General features: G+C 43.2%; 1 protein-coding gene across 6 annotated transcripts in view; it reads left to right on the top strand.

Moving 5' to 3' along the window:
- aacs (acetoacetyl-CoA synthetase) overlaps positions 1-20,271 on the top strand; it is a 56,557-nt gene that overhangs the window by 1,492 nt on the left and 34,794 nt on the right. For all 6 annotated transcript variants that reach the window (XM_061672750.1, XM_061672748.1, XM_061672749.1 and 3 more), the window contains 7 exons: positions 1,380-1,483; positions 2,018-2,138; positions 7,259-7,372; positions 15,761-15,858; positions 16,113-16,227; positions 17,435-17,516; positions 19,666-19,819. In XM_061672750.1, the coding sequence (XP_061528734.1) occupies positions 1,380-1,483; positions 2,018-2,138; positions 7,259-7,372; positions 15,761-15,858; positions 16,113-16,227; positions 17,435-17,516; positions 19,666-19,819 (788 nt within the window). The remainder of the gene's footprint in view (positions 1-1,379; positions 1,484-2,017; positions 2,139-7,258; positions 7,373-15,760; positions 15,859-16,112; positions 16,228-17,434; positions 17,517-19,665; positions 19,820-20,271) is intronic.

The raw sequence follows: 20,271 nt of genomic DNA, 5'->3' as shown, positions 1-20,271 counted from the left end.
AATACATTTAGTCCGAGTCGCCATTGTGCACAGTATATTTGAATCCAAAAGCTAGTTTATTGTTAGCCTTGTCGCGTGTGTTTTGATGTCGTACTATAAATATCTGACGGTCAATAAAGTAAAAAAAAACCAAAAAAACACGTTGGCGGTGTGGGACAGACAACACGTAATGCCCGGATCAGACTACAAGACAAATTTGCTCATTCACGATTTCACTATGTCAGACTACTGTAATAAAATCTTGTATTCCGATACCACGCATCTCGTTTTTTACGATCATTGGGCTTCATCTTAACTCAAATGCGACCGGATACACTCGTTACCGTGGTGACGACAACAGGAGTGGATCGCTCCGACTATATTATAAGGACTAAATGGGGAAAAACGTGTGTTGGTGGTTACCGGTGCTTAGGACAGGAGAGGACGTTCGTTTAAGGCTTGCTTGAGGTATGTTCCCGTACTTTTAATACAATACGGCTCGCAAGCAGGCAACAAAAACGTTATGCATCCTAGCAAGCTAGTGCTAGCACTAACGGTTGCACGTAAACATGCCGCCGTTCTGTCGAATCATGCTCTAAAGTTTCAGTGTGGGTGAAGTAATTTAATTACAATAAAGTAATTACAGTAAGTTAGCACCCATTATTTCTGTCATGTTGTAATGTTGGTTTGACCTGACTGATTAGAATACACGATCGGACTAGAGCAGTGATTTCCAACCTTCATGGAGCCAAGGAACATAATTTACAATTGAAAAATCTCACGGCACACCAACAGACAAAAATGTCACAAAAAGTGGATACATTAATTACTGTATGCACTTCCTGCCATCTCATAGAAGACCATTCTTTTTTTCTGTCTGTCACTGTGCCTCACTGGCATAAATAGATGAACAAAGATACATTATTTATTGTAAATATTTTTTTGGGAGCAATTAAGTACACAAGTATATACAGTAAATGAACATGTCATTTAAATAAACACATTGCTCCATCTTGTGATCGGATCGGTGATCAGTTATAGTTTTTTTAAACTCGCTGATTGGTGATCGGCCCCCAAAATCCTGATCGTGTAAAGCCTAGTGTTTACATTTTTTTTGCACAAACGCAACGCGCACACTGAAGCTGTCGGCCACAGCAGGTGGCCACAGACTCACACATAGACTCGTCAATGTCACACGCCACCCCGTGAAGCACCGCCTGTGAATGGCACATGCATGTGCATGACAGCTATTAGCATGTAGCATTAGCATTCACAAAGTCTTTGCAAGTGTAAAAGTGCCACACCTTTCCTTTGCCGCTTTTCAGTCATTGCAAAAAGGGGTAAATTACGCACTGGTGATTTGCCATTTGACCCATGGTGTTTGTGTCTCTTACCACAAGTCAACTACCGGGACTTGTACCAGTGGTCAGTGGATTGCTACGCCGAGTTCTGGTCGTGTGTGTGGCGCTTCTGCGGTGTGGTCAGCTCCAAACCCTACCACGAGGTGAGTAAGTTTAAATAAAATGGAGGAATTTGTATATTATATTGTGACAGTGTGTGCTTCCACACAGAAACAGCACAAAACTCATCCGTTCCAGCTTCCCCCATTTAGATAGAACAATGATCGTGCACAAGCAAGGTTGGGGGGAGGGGAGAACCTTCGTCACAGTGTGTTTTTTTTTTGTACTGTTGCTTTAAAATCTTCACTGTGTGTATGTATGTATCTATGTGTTGTAACTTGTATGTATGTGTGTCTGCCTCTCCTTGTGTTGTGTGTACATTTGTATGCATGTGTTTCTGCGCATGTCCATGTGTGTCGGTTTGTGTGTGTACGTTTGTATGCGTGTTTCTGCGCATGTCCATCTGTTTGTGTCTTTTAGTGTTTATCTGTGTGTGTCCTTCCTTGTGTGTGTGTGTGTTTTCGCGTGTCCATGAGTGCGTGTCTTTCGTCTACGTCTGTATATGTGTTTGTGTGTGTGTGTCTCCATGTGTGTGTTGCGTGTACATTCATGTTTGTGTGTGTGTCTTCGTATTCCAGGTGGTGGACGTGTCCAAACGAATTTCAGATGTTCCCGAGTGGTTTTCAGGCGCTCGCCTGAACTACGCAGAGAACCTGCTCAAACACACCGAGCAAGACAAAGTTGCTCTTTATTCTGCAAGTAAGTACTACACACCGCACACATACTGGAGAGGCACACTTCTTTAGAAACAACTGTGTTAAAATGGATGCCCTAATATTGTAAATACCTATATAGCAACATTTTCTTTATTTGTATTAGTTATTGTATTTTATTATTTTAAAATTGTGTTATTTCCCGTATGTGTTTCACCGCATTGGGGACGGTGCCTCTGGATTGGCAGACCAGGGTGGTGGTCCCCCTTTTTAAGAAGGGAGACCGGAGGGTGTGTTCCAACTATAGGGGGATCACACTTCTCAGCCTCCTTGGTAAGGTCTATTCAGGGGTTCTGGATAGGATTGTCGACCTTGAAGTCGATTCTTATATTCAGAAGGAGCAGTGTGGTTTTCGTCCTGGCTGTGGAACAGTGGACCAGCTCTACACCCTCAGAAGTGTCCTCGAGGGTCCATGGGAGTTTTCCCAACCAGTCTACATGCGTTTTGGAGAAGGCGTTCGCCCGTGTCCCTTGAGGAGTACTGTAGAGAGTGCTCCAGGAATATTGGGTACCGGAAGCCCTACTGAGGGCTGTTCGGTCCCTCTACGACCGGTTTCAGACTTTGGTCTGCATTTCCGGCAATAAGTCGAATACGTTTCTAGTGAGAGTTGGACTCTGCCAAGGGTGCCCTTAGTCACCGATTCTGTTCATTACCTTCTTGGACAAAATTTCTAGGCGCAGCCAAGGTGTTGAGGGGGTTCGTTTTGGTGATGTCTGCTTTTTGCAGATGATGTGGTTCTATTGGGTTAATCAAACCACGACCTTCAACTCTTGCTGAAGCAGTTCGCAGCCGCGTGTGAAGCGGCTGGCATGAAAACAGAGCCTCCAAATCTCAGGCTATGGTCCTCAGTTGGAAAAGGGTGGAGTGCCCTCTCCGGGTCGGGGATGAGATCCTGCCCCAAGTGGTGGAGCTCAAGTATCTCGGGGTCTTGTTCACGAGTGAGGGAAGAATGGAGCGGGAGATCGACAGGCGGACCGGTGCAGTATCTGCAGTAATGCAGACTCTGTATCGGTCTGTTGTGGTGAAAAAAGAGCTGAACCGAAAGCCAAAGCTATCAATTTACCGGTTGATCTATGTTCGGTCACGAACTGTGGGTCGAGACCGAAAGAACAAGATCGTGGATACAAGTGGCCGAAATGAGTTTCCTCTGCAGGGTGTCTGGGCTTCCCTTAGAGATGGGGTGAGAAGCTCAGTCATCCGGGAGGGGCTCAGAGTAGAGCCGCTGGTTCTCCGCATCGAGAGGAGGCAAATGAGGTGGGTTGGGCATCTGTTTAGGATGCCCCCTGGACGCCTCCCTGTTGAAGTGTTCTGGGCACGTCACACCGGGAGGAGGCCCAGGGGACAACCCAGGACTCGTTGGAGAGACTATGTCTCCCGGCTGCCATGGGAATGGCTCGGGATCACCCCGGAACAGCTGGACGAAGGGGCTGGGGAGAGGGAAGTCTGGGCTTCCCTGCTTAAGCTACTGCTGCCGTGACCCAACCTCAGATAAGCGGATGAAAATGGATGGAGGATGTTTCACTGATTATTCGCGATTCGCTACTTGCAAATTCACAATCCTGTGGCGTCTTGATGCCAAAAAACATTGTTGAAGTGAGGAGAGGTGCTCCATTTAGACAAGCCAACGCCCTATCTAATAGACAATTAGTGCTTTGCTGCCTTCATGGGGCATCTATAGGAAATTTAAAACTTTGTTGTGGGGTGTAAATTACTTGCGGGTCTTTGCTATTCACGGCAGGGCTCGGCCCCCCGCAAATAGCAAGGAACACTGTATTTGATCTTTTCTTACTTTTCTATTGTTATTTTGTTACATTTTATGACTAAGATGGATATTATTATATTGCACTGTACTGTATTGTATTATATTATGTGTATATAGTGTTATTACAGTGGAACCTTGATAAAACGGACCATGGTCACTTAAAATGTCATTGACTAGGTCTGTTAGTTCCAGAATTGGCCACTGTTGTTTACTGGGGCTGTGGCGCAATGCAGGCATTGAATGAGACTGATGCATTTCTAGGTCACAGATATAAAATAATACTCGATCCTCCTGTGCCACAGCCCCAGTGTTATGTTGCAGCCATTTGTTTAAAATCATTTAAGTTATTTTTTTTCTTATGAATGTACACACAGCACCCCATACTGACAGAAAATAAAAGTAATTGTTGAAATTTTTGCTGATTTATTAAAAACAAAAACTGAAATATCACACAGCCATAAGTATTCAGAGCCTTTGATGTGACACTCATATATTTAACTCGGGTGCTGTCCATTTCTTCTGATCATCCTCGTGATGGTTCAACACCTTCATTGGAGTCCAGCTGTGTTTGATTATACTGATTGGACTTGATTCGGAAAGCCACACACCTGTCTATATAAGACCTTACGACGAAATGAGAATCATGAGGTCAATGGAACTGCCTGAAGAGCTCAGAGACAGAATTGTGGCAAGGCACAGATCTGGCCAAGGTTACAAAAAAAAATTCTGCTGCACTTTAGGTTCCTAAGAGCACAGTGGCCTCCATAATCCTGACATGGAAGACGTTTGGGATGATCAAAATCCTTCATAGAGCTGGCCGTCTGGCCAAACAGAGCAATCAGGTGAGAAGAGCCTTGGTGAGAGAGGTAAAGAAGAACCCAAAGATCACTGTGGCTGAGCTCCAGAGATGCAGTCAGATGATGGGAGAAAGTTCTAGAAAGTCAACCATCACTGCAGTCCTCCACCAGTCTGGGCTTGATGGCAGAGTGGCTCGACGGAAGCCTCTCAAGTGTAAGACACATGAAAGCCCGCATGGAGTTTGCTAAAAAACACCTGAAGGACTCCAAGATGATGAGAAATAAGATTCTCTGGTCTGATGAGACCAAGATAGAAATTGTTGGCCTTAATTCTAAGTGGCATGTGTGGAGAAAACCAGGCCCTGCTCATCACCTGTCCAATACAGTGCCAACAGTGAAGCATGGTGGTGGCAGCATCATGCTGTGGGGGTGTTTTTCAGCTGCAGGGACAGGACGACTGGTTGCAATCGAAGGAAAGATGAATGCGACCAAGTACAGGGATATCCTGGACGAAAACCTTTCTCCAGAGTGATCACAACCTCAGACTGGGCCGAAGTTTCACCTTAAAAAAAGACAGTGACCCTAAGCACACAGCTAAAATAACGAAGGAGTGGCTTCAGAACAACTCCGTGACTGTTTTTGAATGGCCCAGCCAGAGCCCTGACTTAAAACCAATTGAGCATCTCTGGAAAGACCATAAAATGGCTGCCCACCAACATTCACCATCCAACCTGACAGAAGTGGAGAGGATCTGCAAGGAGGAATGGCAGATGATCTCCAAATCCAGGTGTGAAAAACTTGCATCATTCCCAAAAAGACTCATGGCTGTATTAGCTCAAAAGGGTGCTTCTACTAAATACTGAGCTGTGTGATACTTCAGTTTTGCTTTTTTAATACATCTGCAAAAAAAAAAATTCTGTCAATATGGTGTGCTGTGTGTACATTAATGTGGAAAAAAAATGAACTTAAATTATTTTAGCAAATGGCTGCAATATAACAAAGAATGAAAAATTTAAGGGGGTCTGAATACTTTCCGTACCCAATGTATATGTACATACATACATACACACACAGATATATGTGTTTGTGTGTGTGTGTTTTTTAATTTTTATTTCTGTGATTTCAAAACAAATATTTTATTGTACGGACGGTCCTGTGGTCTTATCCTTCATGTCGAAAGTGCTTCGGCAACGCAATAGATGTACATCACCTTTATTACATTACCTTGCTCTGCAACAGATAGGCGTGCGTGTATGTGTGTGTGTGTGTGTGCTGGCTTAAGATCGCTCCCATTCTCGCCCTCCCTGTAGAGCACTAATCTAATTATGGTTCCATCCATTGGCTGCTATTACTCACCACTGCCATCCTGCTGCAATGTTTGTACTGTTGTCCGCAATACTCGTCCTGAAATGTACTTATCGGATTGATACCAATGCAATGAGATCAATACTTTGGTTTCTTTATGATATCGGCTTTCATCAAATATTGATAAATATTTATCTGAACTAAAAAATATTGATGTCAGTATGTAAAATTTATGCGTGTGAAAAAGTATTGGAATCGGCGATACTGTCCCTGTATCGGACCGATATCAGTGTAATGTGATTGTGTCAGTTCCTCTCCCGTTTGAACTTTTATCAAATACAGTATTTATTTGAGCTAAGAAGTGTTAGTGGTTAGGAAAAGAGAACAAAGAAAAGTCGCGGCCTGGGTATAACCTGCCGGCCGTACAAACCTCTATTGCCCGGTTCTTTTATTCTGGTCGAGGTAGAACTTCAATGATTGGGCCGGATGAAAAGTTTAACAATTTATTTGAAAATACAAAGTCAAACAATAAGGTTGGTGAAGGTTCAGCGCTGGGCTCTCCCCCACGTGGCTCAGATCAGCGTGCGTGTTGAAGAGAGCGTCGAAGTTGTTGTCCGCTTGTTTTGTGGCCAAATAAAAGTTTATACAGTGTTGTGTAAGCATGCAGCCAGTTATTTCTAACAGAAGATAGCGGTTTCGCACACCACTATTAGTCGTATTGGTGTAAACGCATCCATTTAATTTCCGTGACCTCGGACAAAACTGATATAAAAATTATCACATACGAATGACCACTCATGTTGGAAAACGCTAGGCTAACTGTATATCCATCCATCCATTCATTTTCTGTACCGCTTATCCTCACTAGGGTCGCGGGCGTGCTGGAACCTATCCCAGCTATCTTTGGGCGAGAGACGGGGTACATCCTGAACTGGTTGCCAGCCAATCGCAGGGCACATATAAACAAACAACCATTTGCACTCACATACACACCTATGGGCAATTTAGAGTCTTCAATTAACCTACCTTACGTGTTTTTTGGATGTGGGAGGAAACCGGAGTGCCCGGAGAAAACCCACGCAGGCACGGGGAGAACATGCAAATTCCACACAGACGAGGCCAGATTTGAACCCCAGTCCGCAGAACTGCGAGCCAGATGTGCTAACCAGTTGTCCACCGTGCCGCCCTAAATGTATAATTCATGTAAGAAAACAAAACCAAAAAAAACAATTTTTCTTTCAGCTGAGGCTAGCGAGGAGATCATTAAAGTCACCTTCCGTGAGCTGAGGCGTGATGTGGCATTGTTTGCTGCCGCCATGAGAAAGATGGGTGTACAGACAGGAGACAGAGTTGTGGGTGAGTTTTCAGAATGCTAAAAAACAACACAACAGTAATCAATGCTGATGTTGACAAAATGTCCAACGCGCTAAAAATATATCCAACAGAGCACACACAGCAGGTTGTATGAAACTGAAGCAAATTAAAAAAGCTGACATTGAATGCTAATGCTAAAAACAAAACACAATGTTGTCCTTGACAAATTGTCTGACGCACTAGAAGTGTGTCCGACAGATGTAGCCTACAACATGTCTTTCACACATATAACGCACAAGCTGACTCAGAATGCTAATGCTAATGCTAAAAACAAAACAAAAAATGTCATGGTTGACTAAGGACTGATCTCATTTCTCTAAGTGCAACTTCCAAGGTCCTCGGTCATCTGTTTACATGCTAGCTCCTCCCACCAGGAATTCCATCAAGGAGCGAGGATATTGACAGAGGAGTGAGCTGGGTGGAGGTAGGAATGTTTGGGGAATTGAGACAGTCATTCCTCGATGATGTCATTTCATCGGGAAGTCTACTAAAGATGACGTCACGTCATTGATACGTGGCACAAATAAACCTCCTGTGTGGCTGAAATGACTATCGCCACGAATGTCCACTTTATGCTTTATGTTTCATGTGGGATTAAATTAAATTCAAATGTAATAATAATATTAAACAACACTGTTATTCTTCACAACTTTGCAGATGCAAAGACGATTGTCTGTCGACAGATAAAGCGTAGTTTGAAACAACAAACAGTCAAAGCAAGGGTGCATCTCAAGTCCCTTAATTGCAACGTTCCTAGGTCCTCAAAACATTAAACGCAATCCAGATGTTTTTTGTCATGCCGCCATATTAAGGAGCATCTCAAGCCTTTTAAACGCGCATAGAGGAGCGAGGATCGAGCATCGAGGAGCCGCCAACAGTCAGCTTGAATCGAGGGACGTATGATGTATCTTCTGCGAAAGTCCCAGAGTTCCTCGATGATGATGTTTGACAACGGGCATGGATCAGCAGGATCGTGAACGGGAGCAGAACTTCAAATTAAGTATTTAATCTTCTGTTTTCCTCATCCATTTATTTTCCGTACCGCTTATCCTCATTAGGGTCGTGGGCGCGCTGGATCCTGTTCCAGCGGATGCTGGGCGAGAGATGGGGTACACCCTGAACTGGTCGCCAGCCAATCACAGGGCACATATAAGCAAACAGCCATTCACACTCACATTCACACCTACGGACAATTTAGAGTCTTCAATTAATCTACCATGCATGGTTTTTGGGATGTGGGAGGAAACTGGAGTACCCGAAGAAAACCCACGCAGGCACGGAGAGAACATCCGGCGAGGCCGGATTTGAAACTGGGTCCTCAGAACAGTGAGCCAGATGTGCTAACAAGTTCACCGTGCCGCTTTGTTTTCGCCATCCATCCATCCATTTTCTGTACCGCTTATCTTCACTAGGGTCACGGGCATGCTGGAGCCTAACCCAGCTATCATCGGGCGAGAGGCAGGGAGAGAGGACCGCCACACCCAGCCTCGCAGGACTGCCCCCTGGATCCCCCCCGCAATCCCAGCCAGCGTCCGCTACCTGCTCCAGAGTGCAGGAGGTGGACCAGCCCCTGGACCAGGCAGCGACAAAACCCCGCAGCAGGCCCCATGGTCAGTAGGGAACTCCTGGCAGAGGAGGCGACCGGAGGCGGACGCTTGGACCGGAGAGAAGAGGCCCCATCGAGCAACAGGGCCCCCCCACCCAACTTGCACCCAGAACACGGAACCACGGTGGATGCCAGTTGGCACCACCCCAGCACCCACGGAATATGAGTGAATCCACAACCAGCCCACGCCGGGAGGCCCGCCTAGTCACCCCCCACCCCCAACAACACCCAAGGTCCAGGAAGGAGTAAAGAAAATCCCACTCCCACAGACGGCGGCACCGTAAGCACAGGGTCAAGAAGAGAAGATCCCCCATCTGTGCATGTGTCCTTTTATCATGCAAATCAGTCGAAAGTGTGAGAAAGAGAAAAAAAGAAATAGCATCAACAACAACAAGAATACAGAAGGGACAACTTAACTTGTACATTTACAATATATTGTTATTGTCAGATGGCACTCTACCCAGGCAGAACAATCAAAGATCTAGTTTTAGCAGGTTGAAGAACGGTGACAGTTATCTGTGTAATTACTGATTTTTTTTCATTCGGGAAAGATTTTTATAATGCAATATTTTCTATGATAAGATTGTTTTAGCAAATCTTTTACTGACAGAATAAGTAAGGAAGCAATCTTGTTGTTTTTATGACAAGAAAGAATGAAAGAAACCTTTGCAAAGAGAGGAAAAGGTAAAAGTCACAAGTTGTTACACCGTACTGAAGCGCAAGCCAAAAAAAATCACCATCATACAGAAGTAAGAGAGGCGGAGAAGAAAAGAAAAAAGAAAAGAAATACACCCCTCTCATTCCCACGACATTCCCACACAATTAGCTTCGTCCAGCTTCACCCAAACTTATCTTTATGGGAATAGGTGCATGCAGAGGATGAGAAAGGAAGGGAGTATTTGAAACTGCTGAGCACATTTGCAAGGACACACAGAAGTACTGTGCCTTCTAAAAGCTATGGAATGATAAAACATTCATTCATTCATCTTCCATTCCGCTTATCCTCAGTAGGGTCGCGAGCGTGCGGGAGCCTACCCCAGCTATCTTCGGGCGAGAGGCGGGGTACACCCTGAAATGGTCACCAGCCGATCGCAGGGCACATAGAAACTAACAACCATTCACACTCACATTCACACCTACGGCCAACTTAGAGTCTTCAATTACCCTATCCTGCATGTTTTTGGGATGTGGGAGGAAACCAGAGTACCTGGAGAAAACCCACGCAGGCACGGGGAGAACATGCAAACTCCACACAGGCGGGGCCGGCATCTGAACCCTGGGCCTCAGAACTGTGGGGCGGATGTGCTAACCTGCCGTCCACCGTGCCACACAATAAAACAGCCATTCACCCATCCATTTTCTGAGCCGCTTATCCACACAAGGGTCGCGGGAGTGCTGGAGCCTATCCCAGCTATCATCGGGCGAGAGGCGGGGGAGAGATGACCGCCACACCCAGGACTGCCCCCTGGATCCCCCCGCAATCCCAACCCCGGTCCTCAGAACTGTGAGGCAGACGCTCTAACCAGTCGACCACCGTGCCGCACAATAAAACATCTATCGATCCATCCATTTTCTGAGCCGCTTCTCCTCACCAGGGTTGCAGGCGTGCTGGAGCCTATCCCAGCTATCATCGGGCAGGAGGCGGGGTACACCCTGAACTGGTTGCCAGCCAATCGCAGGGCACATACAAACAAACAACCATTCGCACTCACAGTCGCAGTCACACCTAAGGGCAATTTAGAGTCTCCAATTAAAGCATGTTTTTTGGATGTGGGAGGAGAAAACCCACACAGGCACGGGGAGAACTTGCAAACTCCACACAGGCGGGGCCGGGGATTGAACCCCGGTCCTCAGAACTGTGAGGCAGACGCTCTAACCAGTCGTCCACCGTGCCACCACAATAAAACATGTAAAGGTTAATATTGATAGATTGTTTATTTTTCCAGTTTAGTAAAATTGTTTCGTTTTCTGTTGACGGGTGCTCTGAAGTGTTGGGATTCTTCTTTTTAAAACTGGTTCAAAATTATTTTTATTGAAGGAAGTTTCCGCCTCTTATTTAAAATTCTTGGAACAATTCATCACGTGCCATAAAAATCCATCCATCCATTTTCCGTACCGCTTATCCTCACTAGGGTTGCGGGCGTGCTGCAGCCTATGCCAGCTGTCTTGGGCGAGAGGCGGGGTACATCGTGAACTGGTTGCCAGCCAATCGCAGGGCACATATAAACAAACCACCATTCGCACTCACTTTCACGCCTACGGAGAATTTAGAGTCTTCAATTATCCTACCTGTCATAAAAATATTATTGTTAAATAGCTGTTGAAGGTGGTCAATTCCACATTGTTCCCATGTGCTAAAATGAAGGGGTATGTTGTTAATTTCTAAATCTGGATCGTACCAGATTGGGGAGAGCATACTCTATAATTATATACTCTAATTTCGCTAGGACCTAGGAAGTTCCAAATATAATGTAGAAATGTCATGGTTGACTAAATGTCCGACACACTAGAAATGTAACCGACAGATCTATGAGGGGCTGTTTGAAACACATAAATCATGGCTGGGGGGCGGTGGTGACACACTAGGGATAGACCAGTCACGATCGTCTTTGCATCTGCAAAGTTGTGAAGAGTAACAGTGTTGATTATATTTGACTTGAATGTAATCCCACTTAAAATATAAAGCATAAAGTGGACATTTGTGGTGATAATAATAATTTAGGTGGCTAAATTATTTCTATCATTTGTGATACATGATACATCGTCATTAGTAGGCGTGTCCATTAAATGATGTCTTTGAGGGATGCTTTTCTCATTTCTAACAAATATTCCTCTGTCCTCCCGCCTCGCTCCTCTGTTAATATCCTCGCTCCTCCATTGAATTTCTGGTGGGAGGAGCTAGCATGTAAACAGAGGAGTGACGAACTAGGACCTAAGAAGGTGCAAATATTGAAACAAGATGAGCCCATGAGGAAGAAGCTTACTCCGAATGCTAGTGCTAAAAACAAAACAAAAACAATAAGCGGCGTTGTAACTGACAGATCTACGATGGGCTGTTTGAAACAACAAACAGTCAAACAAATGAAGAAGAAGCTGACTTGTACTGCTAATATTAATGCTAATGCAGTCGTATGAGTCAGTCGCATTGTAAGAACAAGTTTCTGTGTCTTTACAGATAACAATGTTAATATTTGTGTAAAGTGGGATTACGCCACCTGGCTTTATGCATCCGTTATCAAAAGAAAGCTGTATCCTGCACCACCAGTGAGCAGGCACCATAAACAGGAGATGAAAGTAAAATCAAGAATATTATTGTTAAAATGAGATGAACAGTACAATTTTAAAAAACACATAAAGATGTAGTGAATTTAAAAAATGACTTAATTTTAGAATTAGGATTAGGGTTTTAAAAATGTATCAAAAAGCCTTTAATTCGTTAAAAGCCTTGACGATAAGGGAAACCCAACCCTTCTTTGAAACATTAACTTTGGTTTCAAGCCGACTTGAAAATCATACCTAGTTAAACCCTAATACAGGCTTGAAACCATAACTTTGAAACCTCAACCCTGGCTTTAACCCTATTTTGAAACCCAAACTCTGGTTTGAAAGCCAAGTTTGAAACCCTAACCCTTTTTAAAAAACTCTAATGCTGGTTTCCAACCATATTTTGAAACCATAATCCTGGTTTAAAACACCAAGCCTGGCTAGAAACCTTAATTCAAAACCTTGAACCCCTAATTTGAAAGACAAACCTTCGTTTAAAACCTTAACCCTGGCTTGAAAACCCTAGTTGAAAACCCTAACCCTAGCTTTAAACCCTACTTGGCAAACCTTAACACTGGCTTCAAACCCCATTTTAAAACCCATATGCTGGTGGGAACCTTACTTTAAAACCCAAACAAAGGCATGGAACCTAATTTGAAACCCTAAACCTTGCTCTAAAGCAAGACCCAGGCTTTAAACCCTAATTAAAAAACCTTAACCCCGGCTTTAAACCCCAACTAACCTTTGTTCAAAACTCTGACCCAGACTTGACACCCTACTTTGAAACCCTTACCCGGCTTCAAACCTTATCTTAAAACCCAAACCCTGGCAAGAACTCCTCAGCCATGGTGAACAATTGTTTGTTTGAGCCTATGCTGTATGACATTTTTTTATCTTTATTGTTCATCTTTTTTTGGACAATTGTATGTGGTGTTGGCGACCAATCCTCTGAATAAAGGGGGGGGGGGGAAGGTGTGCATGCAATGTAATGTAAGAGAAATGCACAGCGCGATATGTCCGCAATGTTCTTGTCCCTCCTGGTTACGACGGAGATGATATATGAGCACTTAGCTGATGAGCTAGCATGCACGCACGTATACACACATACTCACTCGAGGGTGGTGGTGGTGGTGGTGGTGTGACTTTCAACTTTTCCCTGTCAGGGTTTGCTACAGTGAGTCACTCGCATGATTTGTTTGGCACAGCTTTCTCACCGGATGCCCTTCCGGATGCAACCCACCCATTTTTATCCGTGCTTGGCACCGGTAGGGGCTGGCTATTGGGCAACCGAACTGCGTGCGTCTGCGTGAGAGCCAGTAGCATATATCACTCCACGACCAGTGTGCGTGCACGCACACACACACACATTGTGTCAATAATTCATTTATAACACACAGTTGTGACACCCTCGAGATTGTACAATTGTGTTTGGATGGGTCACAAGTGTTTGCCTTTGACTTGTCGTAGGGCTAAAGCTGATAAACTCAGTTAAGATACTGTAAAATGAGATAGACGCTATCAGGCAAGCAGCTTCTGTTAGATGGACTCAACTGCACCTTCTTTATTACCTCCACCAAGCACAAAAAACAAGTAATGAAAAAAACCTTGTTTAAAACATAACCCAGGCTTGAAACCCTAATACCCTCATTTGAAACCCTAACCTTGGTCTCAACCCTACTCTGAAACCCTAACCCAGCTTGAAATCAAACTTTGAAACCCTAACCTACTCTTCCAATCATACTTAAGCCTATTCGTACCAACCTCCAACAAGGGTGGAAAGACTATCCCTGAAACCCTACTTTCAAACCTAAACGCTTGTTTAAAACCCTAATCCAGTCTTGAAACCTTAATAACCTTGCTTCAAAACCCTAACCCATCTTGAAACTCTAATTTGAAACCCTAACCCTTGATTAAAACCCTAACCCAAGCTTTACACACTAACCCTCGCTTCCAACTGTACTTAGTTGTCCTTCCAACCAGCCTGGAAACCCTATCGCAGGCTTGATTCCCAAATTTGAAACCCTAACCCTGTCTTGAGGCCTTAATTTTAAATGTGATTCCAGTCTTCAAACCCTACTTTGAATAACTAACCTCGACTTCAGAACCGACTTTGAAACCTGACCCCTGGCTTTAAACTTTAATTTGAAATCCCAACCTTTGTTAAAACCCTTGTTGAAAGCTTAATCTTGTCTTGAAACCCTACTTTTCTTGAAACCCTACCACTGGCTTTAACTTGAATTTGAAGCCCTAACCTTTTTTTAAAACGCTAACCCAGGCTTGACAACCTGATTTGAAATCCTAATCCTGCCATCCATCTGTATTTACTTTTACTTCCAACCAGGCTAGAAACCCTACCCCTGGCTTGAAACCCTAATTCGAAGCACTAACCCTTTTTGAAAACCCCAACCCTTGCTTCAAACTCAATGTTGAAACCCTAACCCTTGTTTAAAACCTTATCCCAGGCTTGAAACCCCAATTTGAAAACCTAACCTTTGTTGAAAACCCTTGCCATGACTTACAGCCCTACTTTTTTCAAACCCTATCTGTAATATAGAAGTCTTTTATTCTTTGATGTGAGTGATAAAAATATATTTTGCGTCATTTTCATATAATTTGATCAATAACACTAAAGACATGCCAAACGGAATTTCCTTTTGAAAGTTAATTAATTTGACTAATGTGTATTTGCGTTATTGGCAGTTGTCATTCAGACAGAAATGATTGTTTGTAAGAAAAAATTAACTTTTAATGCCAAAATATTTTTTTTACCATGATATGTCTGAAAAGTTTCATTATTTGCAACATGTTTTCTGAAGATGCTAATTCAATTTTGGGATATTTTTGGAAAGATTTTTCTCCTATTCCTTAATATGGCTTTTCAATGAAAACCAACACAAAGGCATCTTAGTGTCGTAAAAGTGCCTTTTTTTAGTTCTTTTACGAATGGTCTGTCTTTGCACTCAAGCTGTCTTTACCGTTAATGCCACTGGAAAGAGCCTCATTATTTTGTTGCAATACATCAGAGGGATCTGTGAGCCTAAGTACAAGGATGAGGCAGCTATTTTGCATTCACGTAATAGCAGACGGCAAATATATGGTCTTATTTGTGAGATATATATGAATTTGGAAAGTGTCAAAACGATTGCATGCCTCTACCGTTTATGATTGTACTAATACAAGAATGTAATACTGTAGGTTTTTAATGAGTAGATCATTTATGCACTTGTATCTAGAGTTTGACGTGCAACGTGTAAATTGTGCAACTTACATGATTTTTATGTGGCTGTTTATGTCTTTACCGTTTGCACTTGTGTCTTTACCGTTATGCAAGAAGTAGGGCTGGCCGATTATATGATCGGATTAATTGCATTCCCATTAATTTCAATGGGAAAGGTTAAGAACGTTTCGTGTTACAAATGGGATCACGGAACCACTTAAGTTCGTGACCCGAGGTTCCACTGTACTTTGTATTAATTCAGCCTGTGTCTTTTTGTGTTTAGGTTACCTGCCCAACAGCATCCATGCGGTGGAAGCCATGTTGGCAGCTGCCAGCATCGGAGCCATTTGGAGCTCCACGTCGGTTGACTTTGGAGTCAATGTAAACATTTTTATTTTACTGCATTTACTTGTTTTATGTGTGTGTGTGTGTGTGTGTGTGTGTGTGTGTGTGTGTGTGTGTATATATATATATATATATATATATATATGTATGTGTGTGTGTGTGTGTGTGTGTGTGTAAGCCTTAATTGGAAACCCAATATTTTTTTTCAAACCCCACTTTAGATCCCTAGCCCTTGTTTAAAACCCTGTCCCACTTACTGTAGGTACTGTATGTGTTTGTTGTGTTTTCAGGGCGTTCTGGACAGGTTCTCTCAAATCCAGCCGAAGCTGCTGCTCTCTGTCGCCGCTGTGGTTTACAACGGAAAAACTCACAACCACGTGGACAAGCTGACCTGCGTCGTCAAAGGTTTCAAAGACCAACTATGACTTGAAAGCCTACGTTAAAATCCTATCCGAAACACTCACCCTGCCTCATAAATTAAAAAATTCTAACTCTGACATTAAACCCTACTTTGAATCCCTAACCCGAGCTTCAAACCCTTCTTTGAGACCATAAATCTCACTTCAAACCTTATTTTAAAACCTTAATCCTTGTTTAAAACGTATTTACCTACCCAGCCTTGAAACACAAATTTTAATCCCTAACCCTATCTTGAAACCGTACTTTCAAACCCTAATCCTCGTTTAAAACCCTAACCAAATTATATTACCTTTATAATCTTGCTCCAAAACACTCACCCTGGCTTGAAACGCTACTTGGAAAACCTAACACTGTCTTAAAACCTACTATGAAACCCTACCTGTGGCTGAAAAAAATAAAAATACTTTGAAACCCTAATCCTGGCTTCAAAATCTACTTGGAAACCTTAATGCTTGCTTAAAACCATAACCGTAGTGTAAAACCCTAATTTTATACACTAACCCTGACTTGAAACCACACCTTAAAACCTAACTGTGACTTAAAACCCATGCTTTGAAACCTTAATATTGGCTTCAAAGCCTCCTTTGAAATCTTTGAAAAAATTAATCCCGAAACATCATTTTGACATTTGAATTCAAATGAATAAAGTACGTGTTTTATTCTGACAAGAGCTGTAATGCAGCAAAGCCATGCGGCAACTTCTTTTGTTTACTTCTGCGGTTTTTTGACTTACTGCGCATGCACAATTGTAGAGTTGCCGCTGTAGCCAATCATATGTATCACTGAACCGTCTCCCCTCTCCGCGGAACAAAGTGTCTAATGAAGAACTGCCATGACTTGTTCATGGCAGTCTGCGACCGCAGCATATGAATTGGATAAAATTAGTTGACTTAGACTTATACTTAGTTGAAACCCTAATTACCTGGCTTCGAAACCCTCAGCCTGGCTTCAGACCCTACTTTGAAACCCTAACTCTAGCTTCAAACCCTAATTTGAAACTTTAACCCTTATTTAAAACCCTTATTCAGGCTTAAAACCCTAACCCTCCACTGTATTTCTCTCTTGAAATCAAGTAAATAACAGTAACACTTTGTTTCCGGAGGGACTCTTGTTGGCTCCTGCTTCCGTGTGAAGAACAAAGATCCTTAAGGTGTGTGTTTGTGTGCCTGCATTTGTGCGTGTGTCCCTGTAGGCCTTCCTGACCTGCAGAAGGTGGTGGTGATTCCCTACGCTCGTGACAAACATCACATCGACCTCTCCAAGATCCCCAGCAGGCAAGCTCACACACACACACACACACACACACGCTCACACACACACACACACACACACACACATACATACACAAAATAATAGCAATTCTCGATGCTAATTTCTATTAATTGACATTTCGCATTATAGCTGTATGTTAGCAATAAGATAGCAGATTTTGCTTTGATGAAATTATATGGTTGGGTTGAACATTTTGGTGTTTAAATATACAATGTTTAAGTCTCTTCTGTTGTATGGCCCGTTTGTTGCTCCGTGTGTGTCAAGTAGCAGTAGTTTGAAAGTTTAGAATTACTGTGACATCTATTTACCATTTGGTTGTACTTTTTGGTGTTTAAAAATGTTATTTTGTTCTATGCTCTTGGTTGTTGCTGCTCCATGTTTAGGTTTAGAATTACTGTGACATCTTCAGGTACCTCTAAAAAAAATTTGATATCGGGAATCGTTTTTTTTTTCGGAATTTGTATGCACTCAGTACTTGGTTGGTCATCCTTTGGCATGAATTACTGGATCAATGCGCCACGGCATGGAGGCAATCAACCTGTGGCACTGTGTAGGTGTAATTGAAGCCTAGGTTGCTTTGGTAGCTACCTTCAGGTCATCTGCATTGTTGGGTCTGGCATCTTCCTCTTGACAAAACCCATAGATTTTCTATGAGGTTCAGGTCAGGGGAGTTTTCTGGCCAATCAAACACAGTAAAACCATGGTCATTGAACCAGCTAGAATCTTGAGTCGACCAAATGAGTTGACCAAATGAAGCAGAAGAGTGGCGAAGCAGTGTTTCGACACCTGGTTCAAACATGCGGAAAATCATGTGATCACTGCGAACGAGGCCTCGAACATCACAGCAGTGTCGAACTGGGTAGGGATGTCTCACCAACTCACCAACTGGAGGCTTTTTTGAGAGATTTATAGTACATCACAATCATTCAACAAACAAGCCAGCGAGGAAGAAAAATATTTACATCACAAACATTTCTATAGTTATACACACAGTGAGATGCTGTAGCTACATAATCACATCGGCGGTGAGTAGTGCTAGGATTGAACGTAAACTTGTGACCTCGATGCCTAAAAAGGGTGCTGGCCGACAGACCTGCAGCCCAGGGTGCCGACCGGTAGTGCACTCAGCTCTCAATCTGTCATGACTGAAGGTGGCGGTGCGTGTTCAAGTCCATATGTGGCTGGACCGCGTGGGACCACGAACAGAAGTTGTATACATGATTTTTTGGGTTTATATCTTAAATATAGCAAAAATACTTCTTTGATTTGTGTGTGCCAGACATGACATGCGCCAACGATTTTATAAAAACAACAATTGCTCATCATCATCTATTTGTCTCAAATACAGTTGCCATTGACAATAACAGTCAATATCCCTGCCTCACAAGCATTTTACCCCCACGTTACCTTGAAAAAGGCTATGAGGTCATATAACTCAAAAGAATGGGTAAAACGCCATGGATGAATGTAGTAAAAGCGCTTTTCAAATACATTTGATGATGGTATGAAAAATGCAAATGTGCCCTTCTTGTCTGTAGACACCCATCACATCAGAATCAGATACAATCTGTATCTGATTCTGATTCTGATTATCTGTAGATACCTATTATGCGACATCACATTATATCCCTGCTGGGGACTCCCTCTTCTGTTGGGAGACTTCAACACACACCTGAGCAGTGACAGTGAGACCTGGAAGGGCGTGATTGGGAAATGAACCCACCCCCCACCCCCCAATCAGAACACGAGCAGTGTTCTGTTATTGGACTTCTGTGCTTGTGAAAATGGATGGATGGATGGATGTTTTACATTTCGTTTTTACAGTGGACTTCAATTGGGAGTGAGAAGTAACTTGAATCAAGCATGCTTGGCTTCTCATTTGGCGAACTGTGCAAGCTCGTCTTCTTTTTTTTCCCTTGAAAGTGATGTCATATGACGGTCTCCCATTACTTGACAGCGTAAGAGTGAACAGAGGCACTAAGGAATAATTTAAAAAGTGTCTTTTATAACCTTAACTCATTCACTGCCAGTCCTCCATGTTAATATGGATATTTGAATTCAGCAGCCGTCAATGGCAGTGATTAAGTGTGTTTTAATAATCACTCAACTATGTATATAGTATCTATAATGTGTTAATATTTTACCGCCCAGTGTGTTTATCGACGACTTTCTGGCGTCCGGTCGTGGTGATGGTGATCAGCTCCCCCAGCTGGAGTTTGAGCAGCTGCCGTTTAGCCACCCGCTTTTCATCATGTACTCGTCAGGAACCACAGGAGCTCCCAAGTGTATGGTCCACTCGGCTGGGGTAAGAACACCACCGGGCCTTTAAACTCTGGCTTAATACCCTAATTTGAAACCCTAACCATGGCTTCAAACCCTGGTTTGAAAGCTTAATCATAACTTCCAACCATACTTTAAAACCCTAACGCTGGCTTCATGGTGTTGGAGCTTCCAAGTGTAATTCTCGGTGGAAATATTTCATGTCGTTGCCTGATTCACCGCTAGATGGCAGCAGAGCTCCATCAACACTGTAGGAGGCTTGAATGAGGGACATAGGAGCTTGGCCTAGCCATATATATTCGCTCATAGTAAAACAGTAACCCCTATTTTAAACTGTAACACTTTTTTGAAACCCTAGTTTGATTGACTAACACCATAAAATTGGTATGTTGTAAACACAAAACGGTATGTTGTGGCCACAAGTTAGTATGTTGTAGCCACAAATTAGTATGTTGTGGGCACAAATTAGTATGCCGT

This window comes from Phycodurus eques, chromosome 3, assembly GCF_024500275.1.
Source record: "Phycodurus eques isolate BA_2022a chromosome 3, UOR_Pequ_1.1, whole genome shotgun sequence".
Classification (NCBI taxonomy): Eukaryota; Metazoa; Chordata; class Actinopteri; order Syngnathiformes; family Syngnathidae; genus Phycodurus; species Phycodurus eques.
This window is presented reverse-complemented; position numbering and strand designations above follow the sequence as displayed.